This window comes from Fusarium vanettenii (assembly GCF_000151355.1).
Source record: "Fusarium vanettenii 77-13-4 chromosome 5 genomic scaffold NECHAsca_12_chr5_2_0, whole genome shotgun sequence".
Lineage (NCBI taxonomy): Eukaryota > Fungi > Ascomycota > Sordariomycetes > Hypocreales > Nectriaceae > Fusarium > Fusarium vanettenii.
In genome coordinates, this window is record NW_003315872.1 from 275095 (window position 1) to 295286 (window position 20192).

General features: G+C 51.1%; 8 protein-coding genes across 8 annotated transcripts; 1 reads left to right on the forward strand and 7 right to left on the reverse strand.

Annotated features, from left to right (window-relative positions):
- Nucleotides 1–745: 745 nt before the first annotated feature.
- NECHADRAFT_79929 (uncharacterized protein) lies at nucleotides 746–4731 on the reverse strand (the record flags this gene model as incomplete). The annotated part of the gene is made up of 7 exons (XM_003048067.1): nucleotides 746–1131; nucleotides 1235–1258; nucleotides 2302–2359; nucleotides 2589–2719; nucleotides 2821–2953; nucleotides 3007–3792; nucleotides 3856–4731. 7 exons carry the CDS (start codon nucleotides 4729–4731, stop codon nucleotides 746–748), a joined length of 2394 nt encoding a protein of 797 aa, XP_003048113.1.
- A 3002-nt stretch (nucleotides 4732–7733) lies between these two features.
- Nucleotides 7734–8642, forward strand: NECHADRAFT_79930 (uncharacterized protein; the record flags this gene model as incomplete). The annotated part of the gene is made up of 3 exons (XM_003047888.1): nucleotides 7734–8297; nucleotides 8346–8477; nucleotides 8628–8642. 3 exons carry the CDS (start codon nucleotides 7734–7736, stop codon nucleotides 8640–8642), a joined length of 711 nt encoding a protein of 236 aa, XP_003047934.1.
- A 347-nt stretch (nucleotides 8643–8989) lies between these two features.
- NECHADRAFT_79931 (uncharacterized protein) lies at nucleotides 8990–10436 on the reverse strand (the record flags this gene model as incomplete). Its single annotated transcript, XM_003048068.1, has 3 exons — nucleotides 8990–9070; nucleotides 9129–9736; nucleotides 9800–10436. 3 exons carry the CDS (start codon nucleotides 10434–10436, stop codon nucleotides 8990–8992), a joined length of 1326 nt encoding a protein of 441 aa, XP_003048114.1.
- A 592-nt stretch (nucleotides 10437–11028) lies between these two features.
- Nucleotides 11029–12244, reverse strand: NECHADRAFT_79932 (uncharacterized protein; the record flags this gene model as incomplete). Its single annotated transcript, XM_003048069.1, has 3 exons — nucleotides 11029–11772; nucleotides 11837–11917; nucleotides 11984–12244. The coding sequence occupies 3 exons, from the start codon at nucleotides 12242–12244 to the stop codon at nucleotides 11029–11031; spliced, it is 1086 nt and encodes a 361-aa protein (XP_003048115.1).
- Nucleotides 12245–12638: 394 nt separating this feature from the next.
- NECHADRAFT_68940 (uncharacterized protein) lies at nucleotides 12639–15615 on the reverse strand (the record flags this gene model as incomplete). Its single annotated transcript, XM_003048070.1, has 3 exons — nucleotides 12639–13276; nucleotides 13328–13547; nucleotides 14038–15615. 3 exons carry the CDS (start codon nucleotides 15613–15615, stop codon nucleotides 12822–12824), a joined length of 2253 nt encoding a protein of 750 aa, XP_003048116.1. The 3' UTR covers nucleotides 12639–12821.
- An 880-nt stretch (nucleotides 15616–16495) lies between these two features.
- Nucleotides 16496–17080, reverse strand: NECHADRAFT_79935 (uncharacterized protein; the record flags this gene model as incomplete). Its single annotated transcript, XM_003048071.1, has 1 exon — nucleotides 16496–17080. One exon carries the CDS (start codon nucleotides 17078–17080, stop codon nucleotides 16496–16498), a length of 585 nt encoding a protein of 194 aa, XP_003048117.1.
- Nucleotides 17081–17730: 650 nt separating this feature from the next.
- On the reverse strand, nucleotides 17731–18552 carry NECHADRAFT_79936 (uncharacterized protein; the record flags this gene model as incomplete). Its single annotated transcript, XM_003048072.1, has 1 exon — nucleotides 17731–18552. The coding sequence occupies one exon, from the start codon at nucleotides 18550–18552 to the stop codon at nucleotides 17731–17733; it is 822 nt and encodes a 273-aa protein (XP_003048118.1).
- A 488-nt stretch (nucleotides 18553–19040) lies between these two features.
- NECHADRAFT_60693 (uncharacterized protein) lies at nucleotides 19041–19992 on the reverse strand (the record flags this gene model as incomplete). The annotated part of the gene is made up of 3 exons (XM_003048073.1): nucleotides 19041–19655; nucleotides 19702–19875; nucleotides 19921–19992. The coding sequence occupies 3 exons, from the start codon at nucleotides 19990–19992 to the stop codon at nucleotides 19104–19106; spliced, it is 798 nt and encodes a 265-aa protein (XP_003048119.1). The 3' UTR covers nucleotides 19041–19103.
- Nucleotides 19993–20192: the final 200 nt, after the last annotated feature.

The window sequence follows — 20192 nt, forward strand, 5'->3', positions numbered from 1 at the left end:
ACGATTTTGTTCAATGAGGGAGCTTATGGTGACATGGCTTCAGATACTCCTCGGACATAGCGATCAACTATCTCTGAGGGCTTAAGCCTCAACTGTACGACCTTGCTGGAATGTTGCAGTCGGCTCAGCCCTCTCGTAGACGTATAGGCACCTCACGCCATTCAGCCCGACCTACCTATTTCGACCACCTGAGGCCGGATGGTACAGTGGTGAGACAAAACGGTCGCTTACACGCTACCTCAGGGTGCAATAAGCATATTTCCAGTTTAGCCTCTCCATGTCAAAGGCCCTTGTTAGATAGAGCACTCACAAGGGAGTATGTGTACCAGATTCTCATATCCATGTTGTTTGTTATAGCATCGATGGCGGCCCCTTGGTCGTCGAATATCTTGAGCGATTGATCAAGTGAGCGTAGGCATCAAGCGACACCCCCATCCTTCCACTATGGCAACGAAGATGGCCTCTTCTCCCTTTGCAAGTCAGCATTGTGATAGTTTCTCAGGGTATTCTGTAACCATGTTTAGGTAGTTGACCATTGTCTCGTACAACTGCATCTTGGCCTGCTGAGCCCCCGTGAGGTATCATACGTACTTGCACAACCTCAAGATGATTGTCACACTGAGGTTCAACCGTCTCCTCCTTGAGCAAGAAAAGGACCGCCGAGGAAGGGCCTGGTGATGGTGTCTTGTCAAGACTTTTTGCCACTGCTTTCCCAGACATCGAGCCCGTTCATCAAATGGCCGTTTCAACCCCCTTTCGACGAGATTCTGCAGGCCCATGCGCCTTCCAAGGCGAGCCAGATATCTACGGATTCGGCATCCGACTCGGCATATACCTCCAATGGACCTCCGTCCTCATCGTGAGAACCTTCAAGCTGCGAGGTCGAGCCAGTTTGGCCAAGTCCTATGTCATCTTCATTTTTGCCTTCTTCGTCGCCCTCCTTTTCATGACCACGAACACTGCCACGTCCACCGAGGATGCGCCTAAGGGTCCCTACGTCGTCGAGGTTATGATCCTCGCATACATCATCTTTGGCGGGGTCTACATCGTGCTCTTGACCGGTAACGACCCGATACCAATCCAAAGCTTTGATGTAGACACTGTCACGCGTCTCTGTCGGCAATTCGTTTTCTGGTGTGTATTAACAGCCGCTTCTGTCTACTACATCTGGTTCTGGCTCGACGGGATACAAGAAAGTGGCTTCCTGGAGACACCGGGAGGATGCGGCACATACGGGTTCCTCTTTGCAAAAGTATCGCTATACAACCAGTTAGTCAAGACCTTCTTTGCTTTCTGTTCAATATTAGTCACGATAGGATGGATCTGGGGGTTTGCCGTGTATTGTCTGGCGGTAGCCCCCTGCAACTACCCCATACGTAACGAGTCCCGGCTGGCTAGAGCTATTCGATACCTTCGAAAGTTCAACAGGAACCCTTCTCAGTCAAAAGACTTGGAGAGAAATGCGAGGAGAGAAAAGGTACAGAGGTATGTGATGGTATGCCGTATCTCGAACTGGGCCATCTGACCGGAAGCAAGGATTGTGAAAGTCTTGGTACCGTACCTGAGAGTCTTTTCACTAGTCTATTCCATCACGGGGATAGAGTTGACTCTACTGGAACGGCGTCGGGGGTGTGTATGATGTGAATTCGATAGGCCAGCTGATCCCTCTCACTATCGGACTCTGCGGGCTGGTTCAGACACTCTACGTGCCTACCCTCGAGGTCAGTTTTTTACACTATCATGGAGGATCACACAACTTGCTAACTGTTGAAGTGGCTCATGAAAAAGTTTGGCAATGGCTGGGCCCGTGCAGAGCAGATTGATCTCGAGACTGGCTCAGCATGAGATCCTATTCGGTGTGCCCTATCACTGCCGCTTGCTCGCGCCCCTCCCTATCCCCTTTTAGCCTACACCAACATCTGCTAAGAGGCCTTCTGTCTGCGAACTTTGCCCAGACAAGCTACTCGACATCTATCATTAAGGGGGACCAGGCCCCTGATGAGCCGGCGTCACTTTGTGACATCCCGAAGACAGAGGCATCGAGATATGTGGCCCAGATGCACTCTTCCATACCAGCATTTCCAACCTCTAGCGAAATTTGATAGACGAGGTGGAAGGCTAGATGTCGGCCATGAATATTCAAGGCAGACAACAAGTGCCTAGGTAGAAGATGATTGGAAGTTCAACCGACTGCAACCACTCGTGTCTAGAAGCCCTCATAAGTGGAGTCGCAAAAGAGGCCTGGTCGATACTGCGGCTCAGGGACGCAAATCTCCCTCCTTACTTGGTTACAATACTAACAGTCAGGGTAGAAACTCCCAAAGAGCAGGATAAGCATAATCAAGCATTTACCTTTTATCTTTATACATTCGAGCTTAGTTTTAGCAATTAGGGTAAACATTGTTCTTGGTGCTAGAGAGTATTGTCCTCTAGACGGTTAGTCTCCAAGTACCTAAAGAACAAAAGCAGTTTGCTAATAACGCCAAGATGAATGCATATAGCCTCTTCCACTTCTAGTTATGGGGGCAAAGAATGCAGTAATATGTCCAAGATTGGGATATTCATGGGCTACTAAGTTACAAGCATACATATGTATTGAAGTTGCATTCGTCCATGTCCAACTGTATACTCCCCCAATTGCTTCTGCTTTCTCCGAATGGCATGCTTAGGGTGTGACGCCTCGTGCTGTAAATGATGACTGGCACCCCCGTGATGGGGGCTGTGCAAAACAATTGTCCACATGCTAGGAGCGGCTCAAAGTTGGGAGCGTAATCGAGGAGCCGGAAATTCTGTCTTCTATCTTTTTGTGGAGGAACTGACAGACATCCTCAGACGTGGCACGTTTGTCGCTGCGGGTCTCCAGCATCCTATTGCGGATAAAGTCTAGAAATTGGGTCAAGTAGTTGCATTCACGATCAGGCCCCAAGATCGCTTCCTTGTTCTTTTCAATGCACTGCCCAAACTGTTAGCATCGGTCGAAGTAGGAGGAAATCGGTAATGACCTACATCGGTCACGGCCTTCTTTAGGAAGAAACCCTCAGGAATCAATGGGTGCCCATCTTCTGTGTGCTGTGTCCCGTAAAAAGTGTCCAGATACCAGTTTCCCCTTCGACCTGGGTCTTTCTCATCATGGCGAGCTTTGCCATACGCCTCGAGCGCCTTCGGGCCTCGAATGGCCCAGGTCAAGAGCATAGAGAAGACACACCCGAGAGCCCAAACATCTGACCTTCTAGAAACTAAAAAGCAGTCATGCCTCTGCTCAGGTGAAGCATATGTTGGAGACATGGGCCCATCCCCAGGCTGGTTAGACCTCGAGGCCTTGCTGTGGAACTTGGTCAAGCCAAAGTCGGACAGCTTTAGGTTGCCGAGGCCATCATCTAGAAAGCGCAAGATGTTCTCAGGTTTGAGGTCGCCGTGAATCCCGTATTTCTTTGCCCACTCCTCCTTGTCGAAGTCATCACCATCTCGAACCTTGGGCTCGACCTCGTGTATTCCACGGAGGCCTCTGGCGATGCCGAAACACTCCTCAAAGAGCCACCGAGCGAGGACATCAGAGGGATTGGGTGTAGAGAGAGGGAGCAAGTTGGAGGGGGCTTCCTTCATGAGGTCGGCCAAGTTACCCCCTGCAGCCCACGGGAAGAGGAACGAGAGCTCAGATCCGCGCTTGAAGGTAGCAAGCAGCTCAATCACATGAGACCCAGTCGTAATCTTTCTTATGGCATAGAGCTCCCGTTTGAGATCCTCCGGGTCAGTAGAGTGAAGAATCTTGAGAGCAAATGTGCCATCTCCGCCCTAGAACTGGCATTAGACTACCCCTGTCTACCCTGGGCAAAAGCCGAACCAAGAGGGACTCACAAAGGAATGGTGGGCAGGGTGAATCTTGATCATGGATACGTTAGAGTATCCGCTTTGCTGCCCGACCCCTTCGACGAACGTCCACGGCATTATGGTGTGGTGATGAAGCTCATACTCGACCACTTGGTTGTTCTTGGTCCTGGAGATAAAGGGGATGTGGACCTGCCACTGTTCACGATAAAAGTTATCCATGAATCTGTCCTCGCCCTCCTTGAAGCAAGCTTCGTGTTCAATGTGTTGGGCTCTGGAAAACGGTTGGTTCCGGGGACAGAGTATCCTCCTGTTCGCACCCCAAGTGTGCCAGGTGAAAGGGAGGTCGTTGTCGCAGTAGCCATGATCGACGAAGCGCTTCAGTTCTTTGAGTTCGTTGATCAAGAGGAGTACTACAAATATCTTGACAGCTGGACGCTCCGCCTGGGCATCATCAAGAGGATGCCCGCATATATAGTGAAAGAACCTCATCGCTTCCTTGTGGTCAAAGGTTGCCGTCAACTCACCCAAGATGTTATCGGGTTGGCAGAGTCGCAAAAGCTCGCTCTCAGGTAGCCATCTCTTTGATTGCCCCTCAAGCATGGCGCGGGAGAGAAGATCGCCCAGTTTGGATCGCTGGTGGAGGGTGTTGCCAGCTCCGCCTATCCCAACAAGATCGGTGTCCTGGGCCGTCAATGGCAATGTTGCCGTCCGATCACTCTGAAGCGAACGACCATAATCGAAGACGTGGCTGGAGTCTCCGGAGCTCCTGGAGAATACGTCACGTCTCCTGTTCATGTCGGCGTCGTTGGGTAGTGGGTCGAAGGCAGGAAGGTGGGATGGCTGCCCCCTCCTGGAGTCTTGGAACTTTCGGATGAATTCATCGGTGGAATCTTCGGAGGACATTTTTGTCAGGAATGGAGTTATCCGTTGGTGTTGAATCTCAGAGGGGTCGAGGTTGTTGGAGCGGAATGTGTCTCAAGAGCCGCAACTGACAGAGAGATCCAAGGTCAGGGTATGTATGGCATGGGGCGTAATCTGGGCCATCAACCCAGCCTGCCTCAATACCCCACTGCACTGCAAGTCAACGGTGTCATATTGTAGAGTATGCCTTGGCCGGATTGTGATGAAAGCCACCCAGCCTTGTTGGTTGCCAGGCTGTGCCGTGGGAAAAACATGACCAACCAGCAGGCTCGGAGCCTGTGTTACCATGATAGATTGCTTTTCAACACGTCCACCCCTGTTGTGGCTTTCACAGCGCATACATATGCACCCGTTACCCATGGACATCTTTCCTGCAATACTACCCTCTTGCAACTCACTCCAAGAATTGTATTTGGGAGAGCAACAGCCGGCTCTACTTCTTGCCGCCTAGCATTCTGTATCCCCATCTTCCGGATCATATTTGCGTCATTCAAGCTTTCGATAACCTTTAGAAGTCTTCACTTCGACATTTCTCACGTCCATCCATCCTGAAAAAACAACAGTCACCCCCCTACCACGTCAGCTTTGTTGGCAGCCAGCACTGGACTCTTTTGACGAAGTCATTCTCCCGATCGCAAAATGTCATCATTCTCACAGCTGGGACAATATCCCAACGACAAGGACACTTCTCTCCCGGGGCGCTGGGTTGACCAAACAAGACTGGAGGACGTCCTCAACAAGGCCTTTGATGATCAATATGCTGTCTCGGTGCGTTGGTCCTGTCCAAGTCTAGTCCTTTTCGCAGCCACTAACTGACATCCAACAGATGCGAAACAACTCCTACGTGGTGTGGGCCTCGCGACCGCTTTACGACCATGAGAAGAAGATGTGTCTCAGACCAGCATCGCAAGCATTTATAAGGCGCTGATCACGCTGACCTGGGTCCGGATATAAACCTCTGCACCCTCGAGTCTTAGGAGGACTTGGTATTTTCACTTCGTTTGATGGGCTTCTATTTTTGCATGGGATCAGTCACAGTCTTTACGATTCTTTCTGTTTGGAAGACCTCTTCTCCATTTCTCATCTTTGCTTGGGTTACACAGGGCCGACGCCATAACGAAACAATAACAAGGAGCTTTGGGTGTCATACGGGGTACAGATTGTTATGGAATCACGGAGGATATGGTCACCTACGAGGAGAAGAAACCATCCCAGTTTAACATTGAAAGCAATTTCTGACAACTAAATCAACAGATTCCATCTCGGCCGTGATCACGAGCCCAACTTGTGAAAGGCTTAAAGAAACAAATAGCAGTATCTGCTATCTCCCATAGTAGTGGACTCTCATCTGCTGATCCACCTCGTCGATTTCAGCCTAGATCTCAACCATGAGCTATGCCGCAGACAGACCTAAAGAGTGCCTTCCACTTACCTGGGACAAGCGGAAAGGGACTGTAATGGTCCAGTTGTTGTTCCGTAACTTGGACAGTGTTAGTATTTTTGCAGGTAACGGTAGCAAAGGGTGACTTGCAGACATGGTGTACGGTTTGCCATTAAACTTCTTGTCGAGATAAGCCTTCAGAACATCCCCGTTGGTGTATTGAATGGGAAGAACTTGTGTGTATTGTGGAACGACCTGGTTCGATGCCATCTCGTACCTCGGTGGAATAGCTCAAAGCAAAGAACTTGTTATAAGGCGCTCTAGGGGGCAAGACGAGAATTGAAGGCTATGGCGAGTTTCAAAATCATGGTTCCAGAAATACCAGAGCCAATACTATATACAACAGGCCATTTAACCCAATGCTTAGGACTTGCTCTTTGCAAATGCTTCTTGTTGTGTACATTTGGTCGTCTTGATCTCACCGCTCGAGAGCCTGCCTTGAGGCCTTACAATTTGCATTTTGGGGTTTCCATAAACCTCAAACCTCAGAGCCTGATTTCTGAGGACGCCCAATAAGTCTCTTGTATATTGAGGCCCACCACACCTTAGGTGGCGACAGGGCGAGCCTCTGTCATGTCGCTGATGCCCGAGTGATCTGATGTCAAGAGGTCGGCTGTGAATGTGTACCTTTCCCAAGCCACGTCCTGCGCCCTGTTATGGTGTCCTTTCAGAGTAATTCCCGCATCACACAGCTGAAAACACCGCCCCGTGACGCTTTTACGTATGCAGTTGTGAGGCGACTGTTGAGTGATTGGCTGATACCTCGGGGCCCGAATCACACACATATGGCCTATAACAACGTCGATTGGTCTCTTCGGCGACTGATGAGGAGGACTGATGTAACTTGACCTGTGTCGAAGCCATCCTTAGCTAGCCGGATGGTATGAACTGGCTAAACCATGACTGCGAGATCTCCCGAGGAGATTTGAAGACCTTCTTCTTTCAGAATGAGGGAACAAGCCACATACTCAGCCTTTCTAAGCGATCTGGTGTAAGGATTCCGGCTATTCCCTGCAGCAAAGATCTGACCAGATTAGTTCTCTACAAGGCAAAGACTCTGGAAACTATCGAGTGAATCTGAGTGGCAGCGTTGGCTCAATGCGGTTTGAACTTCCTTGTCTATTTTGCCAAAACACCTATTAACTAATGGATGGCTAAGGGTCATCTCAAAGAAGGCCATGGCGCTGAGAGTTCTCTCAATATCCTGTAAGTACCCAAGACCATGAGGAATCCAAGATACTAAATCACCAAGATTCTTTGGGCGGGTAGAGAAGCCCTACCCTCACCCCTTGATAGTGGCCCATCTGCCGGTTTCAGAACCCATTTTTGATCAAATTCGGGGCGAGTTCCGTGTACACGGTTCCATTGCCCGAGTGATCAACAGAAACACTAGATGTACATTTATGGACATGCCGTTTCAATACACTGAGGACTGTGGCGAGATTTCCATCGGTACTTGTTCCTTTTAGGAGGTCGAGAGTATGCAGTGCTAACATGGCTAGCAGTTTACAACTGTAGGACAGCTGGAACATGGCCTCGCGACATGGCCTTATCGGTGTCCTTCTCACCGAGAAGCCTTACTACCTACGCCGTCGTGTACGGTTGTGACGAGGAAGCTGCAGACTTTCTGACGGCGAAACTGACTGGGACTGATCACCCTGTCTTTCACCCTATGCTGTTACCAACTCTCTTTGCCGATATGGAAAGAGAGCGCCAAGTGAAGTTGCTACGCAAGAATTCCGCAAAGATGAGCCAACTAACCGTCGACCTGACCATCAACAAGGGCCTGGAGGGTCCTGACTGGGGCCCCCAAGTGGACCACAGCGGGGAACCCATCGAGCTGTGGCAAGACATGAGTTATCTACAGAACGGTCTCCAGAACTGGCAGAGACAGATGCAGAGAATGGTGATCCACCTTGAACAGTCATCCAATACCACGGTACCAGACACGAACCGCTACGACATCAAGGCTCAAAAGAATTTGGAGAAGCTAACAGTGCCCGGGATCCGGATCCAGAAGAGACTGGAGGAGCTGATTGACGAGTACGACGAGCACATTCGCGACTGTGCTACTGTAACTGAGGGGTTGAAGTTGGCAATGTCAATGGTGGGTGAATAACGTGGTGCGACGGAAACTACTGACCGAGTCTAATAGGACACCCGCAAAACCAACCAAGAGATCGCCCACAGCAGCCTACAAGTCTCCAAGCTGGCCCAGAAAGATGGCAACCTGATGAAGTTGATAGCCTTTGTGACTATGTTCTTTCTCCCAGCCGCATTCACCTCGGTACGTGCGAGTTCTACAAGCTCTCTTCTTTTGTATCTCGACCCTGGCTAACAGAGGCAAAGACTTTCTTTTCAATGGACTTTTTTGACTGGCCGAAGACTGCTGACGCTATTGTTACTGGGTACATATGGGTATACTTTGTTGTTGCAGCTGTTCTCACGCTAATTACTGTCGGGTTGTTTAGCCCCTTGATGTTTAGAGGGGAGAAGGGTGGTGAGGGTTTGAGAGGAAGCATGGCTTAGAATTGTGTATTTGTGGTGAACTGGTGGAGTGGTCTGGACAACCAAACAGACCTATTATAGGAAGTAAGGATATGACGTTTTACAGTGCCAGGTTGTCATACCGTGGTTATGTTTATTCCAATGAGTTGTCAAAGCCAGCACCTTGCCCTTCAGTCCATGCGCGCCTGAGAGCCTACCCTTGAGTCTTATCACGTCGCCGTTAACAAAACTAGAGGCAAGTAGACTTCTAGAAAACTCGTTCACCTCAATTTTCATTCATTTACAGGTCGTCTATCTTGATTCTACCCTATCTAGCCGATTCCAGTTGAACCACTTCCGGCGCTGAGGCTTGCCTACTGGCTCACAAATCCTCTGTGATACAATGTCAGTAAACCACGAAACAAAAAGACACCAAGACCATTCTGCTTACCTTTCGATTCTCTGCAAAATCAGTATAGAGCCTGTTCCAGATTTCTCTTTCCACGCAGGTCTCCTGGGTACCCTGGCCATCAGCCGTCGGACACTGTGGTTGTTTTTGTAGTCGCATCGCGGAATCCTGCACCCAGGGTTTCGGGACGGGCCAGTCAGAAAAGTGCACATATTTGGCTTCAGCCAAGACCCCAATAGCATCCCATTCTTCTTTCTTAGAGCCAAGATACTGGGAATGGTCCTTCATTCGAAATTCTGCTGAGAGTAGGCCGTACGGTCGGTGAGGAATGATCATTGCGCTGTCGAGGTATAGGCTGTTGATAACTTCCATATCGTACTCGGTATTCTCAATGGTCTCGATCTTCTTAAAAATGCGCTCCATTTCGATCTTGTCGGGTTCCACAACCATGACATGTGATGCAAGCATCGTCTTTGGGGGGTCGTCCTTCATGAACCAGTAGGCTCGGGGCATCGCAACACGACAGGGTGGAAGCTGGAAGAGCTCGTCCATGTGTTGGAGGACAACGCCGTCTGAGTCGAGGGAAATAACACGATCGTATTGGGTCTGATTGAAGGCAAGAAGCTTGGTGAATGATTCGGCCCAGGTAACTAGAACGGAGTTAGAAGGCCAAATTCTACCACAAATCCCAATCCCAATGACTAATATCTTACCGTCATTACCGTTACGTCGCTGGATCTCAACCGGCCGTAATTTGACCTTGTACTGGTCGCGAGCCTTGATCAAAAGTTGTCCCGCATGAGTGCCCGACTCTTGAGCATCGGGCGCAAGCATATGGCCGGGATACATCATCAGTCGTTCAGCGTTGCTGCCAAATCGCTGTAGTGCCTCGAAGATCATGAGAGAATTGCAGAGGTAGACGTCGTTGGTAACATATTGGACGTAGGCGAATCGGGACCAGTCGATGATGTCGCTGTCGGCACTTTCAGTGACATTCTCCTCCTCTTCGATCTCGTCGTTCTCGTCGACTGAGTCGTCATGGAATTCGCTGTCGTCGATATCGACCTCGCTAACGGCTCTCTCCTCGCCTTCGCTAGGCTTCCCATTGCCCACAAATGCGTTCCCATGACCATCGTTATCCTGCGCCTCAAGGTTCTCTCCGCCCATGAAAGAAGGACTCCCCGGATACCCGCCCGAGCGCCCAGCGCTCTCCGGGATTTCGACACGATGATCCCTCCATGTATCCGGTATAGGCACGTCCGGGTAGTCGTACTCGAAAAGGTTGAGCAGAAAGCAAAAGAAGATGGAAAGGAAAATGAGGCTCGGCAGGAACCTCAGCAGACGCGACATCGTGGACGGCAGCATGTGGTTCAAGGCTGCGCTGCGAAGAGGCCAGCGGAGCCGGGTTTTTGGAGATGAACGAGGGAGGCTCAAAAGAACATGGCCTCAGGGAACGAAGGAGAAAGACATGGCTTGAGACATGGAGAATGAGGTTTGGAGATGCAAGGGAAGGTGCGATGGGGTGCACCTTCACTGCGCCCGCTGCTCTGACAGTGATAGCGAGTTTCGTAGAAAGATTGTTACAAACGGGTCTTGATGTTCGGGGTTTACAAACACATTCAAGTCGGTACCGAAATTGAGAGTTCCTTAATAGACCGGTATCATAAGTACCTATACCTGCAAAAGGGAGCTGGGAGTGAGGACAGAGGGATGCCAGGGGGTGCCTAGCCTATGATTCCATTCCAAGGGATAACACCCTCCACATATCAGCACATCTGGTTGATCCAGTTGCAGTTTGGTTCTTCAAGTTGAACTTGATCTAGGAATTCAATACAATTCGCCGAGTAGCCAGTAAAATCACCCTAGACACATACGCTCGCTCGGTTTTGGTGTAGGTGATCAATTCATGTTCATGCGCAAAATGGTATCAACACGCTAATCATCATGACTGTTGCAGTATCCCACACTGCAGCCCCTTTAGTCTGTCATATTCCTCATAAAGCCCAGACCACATCATTCGATCCGCACACCTTGGCTTATCCTCTGTCGCGCGGTCGTCAGCCGGGCAATCTGGCAGCGCATCCTCCCACTGCTTCTTGGTCCGTCTCCTCCAGGGCTTGGGAAGCGGCCAGTCGCTAAAGTGCACGAGGAATGACCGCGAAACCTCGCCCATGGCGTTCCACTCCTCATCCTCATCGGGGGCCAGGTACTTGGAGTGGTCCTTGGAGCGGAACTCTCCCGTCAGGAGGGCGATGCGTCGGTGGGGGAGGATCATGGCAGAGTCTTTAAACATGTGGTTGATAACCTCCATGTCAAAGTCTCCCGACTGTAATGCCTCGTTGATAATCTTTTTGTAACGCGCCATGTTGGGCTCGATGAGCATCACGTGGGATCCAAGAACCTGCTTGGCGATCTCGGTGCTCTTCTCGTTGAGCCAGTACGCGCGAGGCACGGCGACGGGGGCCAGAGGGCTCAGGAAGTAGTGGTCCATGTTGTTCAGCACCAGAGAGTCAGAGTCAAAGGCGAGGACGCGGGTCCATTCGGTGAGGGCAAAGGCCTGGAACTTGGTTAGGCTATCGCGCCAGGTCGAGTCGCCCTTTTGAGTCGAGATGACCTCCATGGGGCGGAGGTGAATGTGAGGGTGCTTGATGCGAATGTTGGCGATGGCCTTGGCCCCCTTGGAGTTCTAGGGCATGTTAGAACCGGTACATGAAGCGACATGAATCTGTCGCATATAGGAGTCATCTTACTCCTTCCTCCCAGGCCTTTGGATGGATCAAGACGAAATCCTCTCGTGCTCCAAATCGTCGCAGCTGATAAAAGTTGATGATCTATGAACGTCAGTCCAATGCGCAAGCCTCGAGCTCAGCCAGAGCCCAATCATCGGTTGCGCTCACAGCATTGCACAGATAGTCCAGATCGGTGGCATACTGCACATAGGCAAACTTGGGCACAAGCTGCTCAGTCGTCCAGTGAGGCTTCTGCTCCGTCAGAGCAGGCAGAGTCCTGTTCTCCGAATACGCGGGCAAATCCAACGAACCCGCGCTGCGGTCATCGCGCTTCTGCATCAAGACCGACAGGGTCAGCACCAGGACGAGGGTCCCCGCGGCGCATCCCGCAATGACCCGAAGGAGTCTCGGGGGGATGTTGAGCTGCATCTTGAACGTTGAGGTGGGTAGGTTGGAGAGTTGAGGATGGCTCGTCACTTGGTTGACGCGACTGGCTGGCTGCGCATCAGCCAAGCATTTCGCGAAAGACGAGGGGGAAAATCGGGCTCGTTCTTGTCCGTGCTGTTTCACTGTCTTATCTGTTTCTCAGAGTCGTCTTTAGGGGTCCTGTTCTTCTCGAAAACTCGTATTCCGGCGGATCTAATATTGGGCCCGAATTCCCGCCATTCACAGACCCTGAATGGCGACGCGTGGCACGGGTCAAGGCCGTTTTTAGAGATGCCAAGACCGGCGAACCACGAGCAGAGTTGGCCGACTCTGATCTAGTGATTCATGCGTCGTTTATTGAGTCATGATTGGGTGCTTCGTTCAGGAACGGCAAAATGTGTCAAACGATCTTGAAACCTTATCGTGATCGGAGTTTTATCTATAACTCTAGTTTTCCGTGTTTCCCTTAACATGAGACTCACTCCTCCTGACACCATCAACACTCCCACATCACCTCTTCCCTCACGTTTTGCCCATTCTTCGCCTTCCTTCACTCGTACTCCCTTTCAAGTTTAGTTTCTCAAGCCTTCTTCTTGGCCTTCTCAGCAGCCTGGACCTTGGCAAAAGCCCCGACAGTCTCCCAGATGCTCTGGATGAGCAGAGGCACGGGGATCATGATCCAGATAAAGTTGCAGAAGAAGTAGTACCACCAGAAGTAGAAGCTCTCGGGGCGGCAGTAGATGATCTCTAGGACGCGCTCGCTAAAGAAGCAGGTGCCGTAGTAGAGGAGGTTGCCGTAGATCTGGCCAAGGCTGATGATGAGCTGCAGAGGGAATCGGATCGGGTGGTCCTTGACGATGGCCCAGGCGCAGAGGAACGAGAGGGGACCCCAAGCAAAGGCAGTTATTCCCTCCATGCACACGAGGAACGAGTCTTGGGTGAGGTAGCGAGAGTCGGAGAGGGAGTACTCCTTCCAGAGCTGGGCAAAGATGTGGTCCAGGCCAGCGAGCTCGACAAAGTTGACGGCAAAGTAGCCTGCCGAGGTCAATATTTTTTTTTGTCAGCAGGAGGAATTGAGCTGCATACCCTCAAAGAATAGGTGAATACACCCGCAGAGCGTGAACCAGAGGGTGGTGCCCGTCGCAACCTTGGAGACGGTCCGGCCAGACTGCTGGATAAGCAGCAGCGTCACGGCAAAGATGGCAATCGACCCAGCGACAAATGAGGCCACGAGAACTGGCGAAGACAGCGAGTTGGCGGCATAGTGCGCAAGGGGAGCGTTCAATGGATAGTAGGGATGCGAGGCCTTGCCGCTCGCGTTGACGGCGTCGATGATGAATGCGGGGTCTTCCATTGCGGCAGGATGTCAATTGCAGTGGTCAATTGAAGAGGTGAGTTGACTGGTGTGCTTGGATTGTCTTCTGGCCGGCCGTTGATTATTTATTGTATCCTCAACATTGGCTTGTCTTGTTGATCTTTAACAATCGTACCTGCGCATCATCGTAGCGAGGTTCTTGGCGCTTTCGGAAAGTCGAGATCCGGACTCGTACCATGACCTCTTTCCCCCCCGCAGATCCGGCACCCGGATTGTCAAGGACAACCCTCCGATTGGAAGATCAACAACCGTTAGCCAGGGGAGATTGACATTCTTACAGCGGATAAGGCCGTTAGCTCTCGGGCTCCGCGGATTACGCCCGCCCCCAAATGTCATCCTTTCGCATATTTTTTGAGGCTCTGTTGTAAGCGTGGTCAATACGGATACGATAACGATTAAAAGCGGTCAATTAGAATGTTACTGTTTCTGCTCGGACTTCGCCAAGTGTACCTAAAAGATCTTCTCCCGGGGACATTATCAACGACAGGTGAACCCGCTTCTGCTCAGCTTCCACCATGACCAGAGTATCCCGCACTCTTCCCTTCTCTGGTACTCTCGGTATACCGGCCCAACTCGTCTTTGCAGGCAATTGTCCATCCCCGGTTGCCCATTCTTCCCAGGACATTTCCTCGATTTGCATCGGGGATGGGGAATTCTCTCTTGAGAGGTCGCTGGTGTAATACATCTGTCCTTCAACCTCCATGATCTTCTCGGCCACTACCGCAGCTCCGTCGCTCGACCACATTCCCTCCTGTCTCTTGATCTTGTGCAAGAATGCAATGCACCTTCTTCTGAGCCATGGATGTCGACACCGCTGACACGTCATGAACACTGGTACGATCAGGCCTGGTTCAAGAGATAGAGGCGATTGCACGTGGGTGCTTGGCGTGTTGGACCACAACAGCTCTGCGAGTGTGATGATGCGCTCAAAGTATCCAAGCAACCTGTCCCATCGCGCCTCAGGCCCGTAGCCTCCCGCAGTGATGCACATGCGAAGCAGCGTATGATACAGTCTGATGGATATGGCCCCTATGGCGTTGTGTGGATCGCGATTCCTTTCAAAGTCGGCCATCTTGTACTCCCACGATGCAATATCCTGTATCAGATTTTGTATGATGGCCTCTTCACCCTGTTCGCCGTCGTCGGCCACCAATGTCTCACCCAACAGCATGAACCTCCTCATCAGGCCAAACAGCGCCGTGCCCGCCTGCGCATAGCTCTCCAACCGTTCTACCTGGCGCATCAGAGTATCAATGTACACTGACCGCGGAGTGTTGTCGTAAGAATATGGAGCGCTGGAGTCGGAAAAGGTCATGGCTTGTAGATCGAGTCGTGTCAAGATCTCAGCTGCACTCATTGTTGCTTCACCGGTACCAGCCTGCTTCAATAACCGGTGTCCAGCAGTAATGTGAACCTGACTCTCAGACCAACGCCCCATCATGTTGGTGATGGACAAGAGTGCAAGACTTAGTGACAAAAGTCTCGTTGGGTCTTTGAGATCCTGGGCATAAGATACTGCGCGTGCATAGCTCTGATGCGCCTGGTCCATGAGCCCTTGGCTATTCTGGTGTCCATGCCCCTGCCAGAAAAGCTCATGCCGTTGATGAAGAGCCCCCAATGCAAGCGTAGCATGCCAAACAGCAGGTTCACTATGCGCCAACTGCAGCAACTCCCTCGTCCAGAACCTCGAAGGGATAAACGAAGCTGTCGACGGTGCCGTAAGGTTCCGAAACACGTCAAACAACGACGTGCTAGTAGGCGTGGGCGAATGGCTCCTGTGTCGGGGATACTGAGAAAGAGCCTGAGAAATAGGCCCGACGACGGAGAGTTGACGCGCAGCTTCCGCAAGTTGACGACGTGTAACGGTTGAATCGTCAGGGAGATATCCATCGCACCGACGCTTGGAACTGAGACAGCGTTGACACGAGGGCTTTACCTCGTCGCACTTGACGCGACGAATGCGACAAGTGATGCATCCCGTTCCCGATTTGCGAGGCATATTGAAGCCTTTTTTTCAAAGTAAATTACTAGATAAGAGAAGAGAAGCATCAAGTTTGATGGCTGAGATTGCAGTAATAACATGAAACTCCAAGTTTGGAATGGGAGCACTGCCACTCGTTTCGCGCTTAGCGGATGTATCCATGGGTGGCTAGGCAATCATCACGACGAGCACAGCCGCAAACCGCGTATACTGAGCACACTGCGAACCAGAAGGATCCACGCGATGCTACGCTATTCCATTTTCTGAACATGTTAAGCGAGGCTTTGACCGCCTGTCAAATGTCGAATTGTGGTTTAAAGACCCACGGTATGCGTCATGTTGGCTGTTGGTTTGGACTAGACCTTATTGGTTCTTGTTTGAACGGGTGCTCAGCCCTACCCGCAGCAGGGGCTGATGAAGAACTTCACCGTGGAGCCTGTAAGAGCAGAATGATCATCAACCCAGGTAATAGAACTTGGTCATTTCTCTTTAGGTTTCGGCCCTTTCGGCCAACGCTCTTTATTAACACTCAAGTTGCATTCACACAACGGTGGAAAGCGACAACAGAACGGCAAAGAAGACTTATCCAACTGGTATTAAACATAGTTAAGTAATAAGAAAAAAAGGGTTTAATTAAAAGTAATGCTTTTGTTCTCTTGTACCTACTCTTATGATCCTTTCTTAGCTACCCTGGGGTGAAACATCTTGTCTTGTGCCCCGTTGGTAACTTTAGCCACCGAATAACTGCCAGTACCTCTGGACAGATCAAAGGAAGCCCCAACAAAGTGAATCAGAAACCTAGTCGAGGTCGTGAATATAAAAGACCACTTGTATCTAACCCAAGAAGGAAAATCATCAAAGCATCACCCTCAACTTCAACCTCAACCACCAAATCTCATCACAGAACCCGTGCGCCATGTCGTTCAACCACCTTCCCTACGAGCTCCGGCAAGAGATTTGGAACCTCTGCTTGACAGTCAACGAGGACCGATACCTCATCCTCGGAGTCTCCCTCGGAATCGCCATGTCGCACCATCCTCGAAGCCCACTCGTCGAACAGATCGTCGTCGGAGGTAGCTTCGTCCCCGCCTGGCCAGACCACACCCTCCCCGTCCACCCAGTCGAATCTCAACTCATGATCCAGAAGCTCGGGGCTCTCTGTTACGAGTCGAGAGCTGTGGTTCTGGGGCGCTATCCCGATCTCGTCCGCCTCGAGAAGAATACTGGGGTTCTTGGGAACTGTTGGCGACTCGCGCACGGCTATGAGGCTTGGGAGAGGGCGGGCTGCAGACCGCAGTGGTTCTACTTGCGGTGTAACTTGCAGAAGGATATCCTCTGGGCGCACTCTGCTGCACCTGCTCAAAGATTTCACAGTCACCGCCTTGTGGATTATGCACTCGGGGTGTATGAGTTGATAAAGGGCGTCCGATGGGGTCCTGTCAACGCTGATATCTTCAGGGACACCCTGAAACGGTTCAGGCATTTGGTCGTCTCGATCCCCGTGGGCCTGCCACACAATGCCCCTGTGGCCCATATACCTCGAGTTCAAGAGTTGCTTGCGGGGATGCCCATCCTCGATACCCTTGCCGTACAGATCGGCCGATTCCCCGAACCGTTCAACAGGATCAAAACCCCGGGCCCGGATCTGAATCAGGGCCCAAATTCAATCCCCGACATCACGTTGCTATACCGTCCTCTGAGCTATCGTGTCGTCAGCTCCAGATATATCAACACACCGTCAGCACGGTTTTATACCGCTGTCCGAGAGTTCAAGAGAAGAGGTTTAGCTGAGCACAGTCGAGAGTTTTATCAAAGCTTCGACAGGAGCATGAGAGATGGAGATGGGGGATTATGCTTTGAAGATGTCCGGCCGCCATTGACCATCCTAAAGCTACGAAAAAAGCCGACTGAGCAGGCCAAGGTTGAGAAATGGCAACGGGGGAAGGAACATTATGACAAGTGGATGCTTGGGGGTTGGTTTGACTTGCGGGAATGCGACGGCAAGAGTCTGTATCTGCCGGATCAATTTACCATGGTTGCAACGAGTGACGAGGAAATAGAGGCAGGCAGCCGAGGGGAGAACGCGGGAACGTGGATAGTTCATTAGTCGTTAGATTTGGGTATCGTGTCAGTCTATAATGCTTCGCTCTCCTTCTTCTTCCTTGCCCGTAAAACCGCCGCGTGTTGCTTTGTGTGGTATTTGACGTCGTCTGGGTAGAGGGGGTTCCAGACTGTGTTGCAGATCTTGCACTCGGAGAAGGGTGCTTGAGAGGATATGTTGAGTGTTGTTTGAACGGTTTGCGGTTTTGGCTTCTTCGGTTTTGTGGTGGTTGTGTTTGTTGTGTGCTGCTCCTTCAATGGTGACCTCGCAGGCCCCTTGCCATCTTCTCGATTCTCCCCTGCCTCTCCATCGTCCTGAGCATCGCTTTCTGTCTCTTCGTTGCTGATTGTGGGGAATGATGAGCCCCCGAACCGCAATATTCGTGGCTTTCTCCTGGGTTCTATCCGGGGTGGTTGAGGGGGTGATGACGGTGGTGTTGATTCGGGTTGTGGCTCGTCACTCTTTGGACTGGGAGCGACTGTGGAAGATGATGAAGAAACAGGTTTAAAGAAGTTCAATATTGAGCCCTTCTTGACGACATCCTTGGGCGATTTACTATCACTCGCTGTGTGTTTCGTCGAATCCTTGCCCCCTGCTGCTGTAATGTTGGGCAGCGATAGTGATTCTTCGTCATCGTCCTTGGTGTTCTGCTTCTTCAAAGATGTTTCCTCTGTCGAAATGCGTCGTTTCTTCGGACTGGGTTCCCTGGGCGAGTTCTCTCGGGTGGTACTCCGTTTCCCGTATGTTCGGAGTGGCTTGGCGCGCATTCGCAGTGCAGAAGGCGCTGAGGTGTTGGTCCTGAAGAAGGTCAGATTCGAAGTCATCCATGAGGAATAGGAGTAATCGGCGTACATTGTGTCAGTCTTGTTTGTTGACGAGCTGCCATGCTTCATCCAATGAAATGAAGTCGAGAACCTCGCGTCGCACAAGATCGGTGAGTGTTTGGATGAAAGAAGGCAAAGACGAAACCTGTGCGAAATAATCGAGGCATATAATTAAAAACAGAAAATGAGTGTTTGAAGAGAAAATGACCCAACTGATCCTCCCCGCGTACAAGTTCTTGGAAAGGTTGTTGACCTTGGGCAATGATGTGGATGTTGAAGGCCCCACCACTCGACGCGTCGAGTCGCGTCCCGCGCGTAGTCACATGGTGCGATGCCACCTTTGTCAAGCCATGATATCACCCTGGTCTGTGGAACTCGGAATACATGATTTGTCCATGTTTAGATGTTATGATGCAGGCTCGTCATGGGTAAATATGAACCAATTGGGTCAGTCACAGGTTCTGCAGCCCGATGGCTTGCTGATTATTTGCTGTCAACCTCAAAATGTACGGTGGAATGAGGAACAAGCAGCTTCAACTGCTCGAAACATGCTTCTTGCTAGAAATGTGTTGAATCCCCCATCATATATCGACCTTTTGTTCAGGCCTTCTTTTCCTAACAGTATCATTCTCATCAGCTTCCTTCTCCTTAATCAACACCGTCTTCTCGTCTTGTGCATCATCCTTGCTCACCACCCAACTCTCCACAACCTCCTTTACCTCCCTCACCTTGCGATCCTGCTTCTTCCCCTCATCCATCCTCCATTGATACGCTGAATACACAACAACCTCTGCTATAGCAACAAGTATACTCCCCCCCAACGTGAGGAACAGTCTTGAAGGTAGACTCCACCACCGTGCCGCGATCCACAACGTGCCCGCCACACCTGCTATGCTGATGAGGAAGTTGATTATGAGCGTCACCTGTCGGTGCACCTCGTTCATCGTTGCATCATCATCGTCGCCGGTGTCTCTGGCAGATGTGGGCTTGTTGACTTCGGCAAATGCGGAGGCGGCGTGGGGGAAGCGGTTGTGGAAGGTTTCGAGGTGTGGGACGGGGTTGATCATTCGTTCGTAGGCGCGGGCTTCTTCTTCGCGGCGTAGACGAGCCATGAGGGCTTTGTATTCAGGGGACTAGAGCTGTTAGTATATGCGCTTGTATGAAGCAAGTCAAACTTACGGGTTCTGGCTTGGGAGGTGGAGGTGGGATGTAGATGGATGCGCCGCGGAGGAGCTGTTCGAGGGTGTAGGACGAGTTGCCCTGCGCTTTGAGGTTCTTCCAGAGATTGACAATCTGACCATGGGATATGGGCTTTCCAACTTCAGCCTCGTCTAATGATGGTTCTTGCTCGTTCTGCGAGGGAGTGTTGGTTTCGTTGTCGTCATGATGAGCTTCGACAGCTTCTGATTTCGGAGATTCTTGGATCGCCAGAGCCTCCACGATGGAGGGCGTTATCGTAAGTAACACCATCCTTCTTCTTTAAATAAGCGCACAATATGGAACGTGTAGTACAGCCTGAATGAGAGCGCAAGCCGTTTGAATGGAAGTTGTCAAGTCGATGCCTACGTCGCAACAAACATGTGTCTAACAGGCGTCCCTCCAACTGCAGCACCTCCATCGCTAAAACCCCCGTGCGTCAGCGTGTTTATCCGCTGACGGCCTAGCTCAAC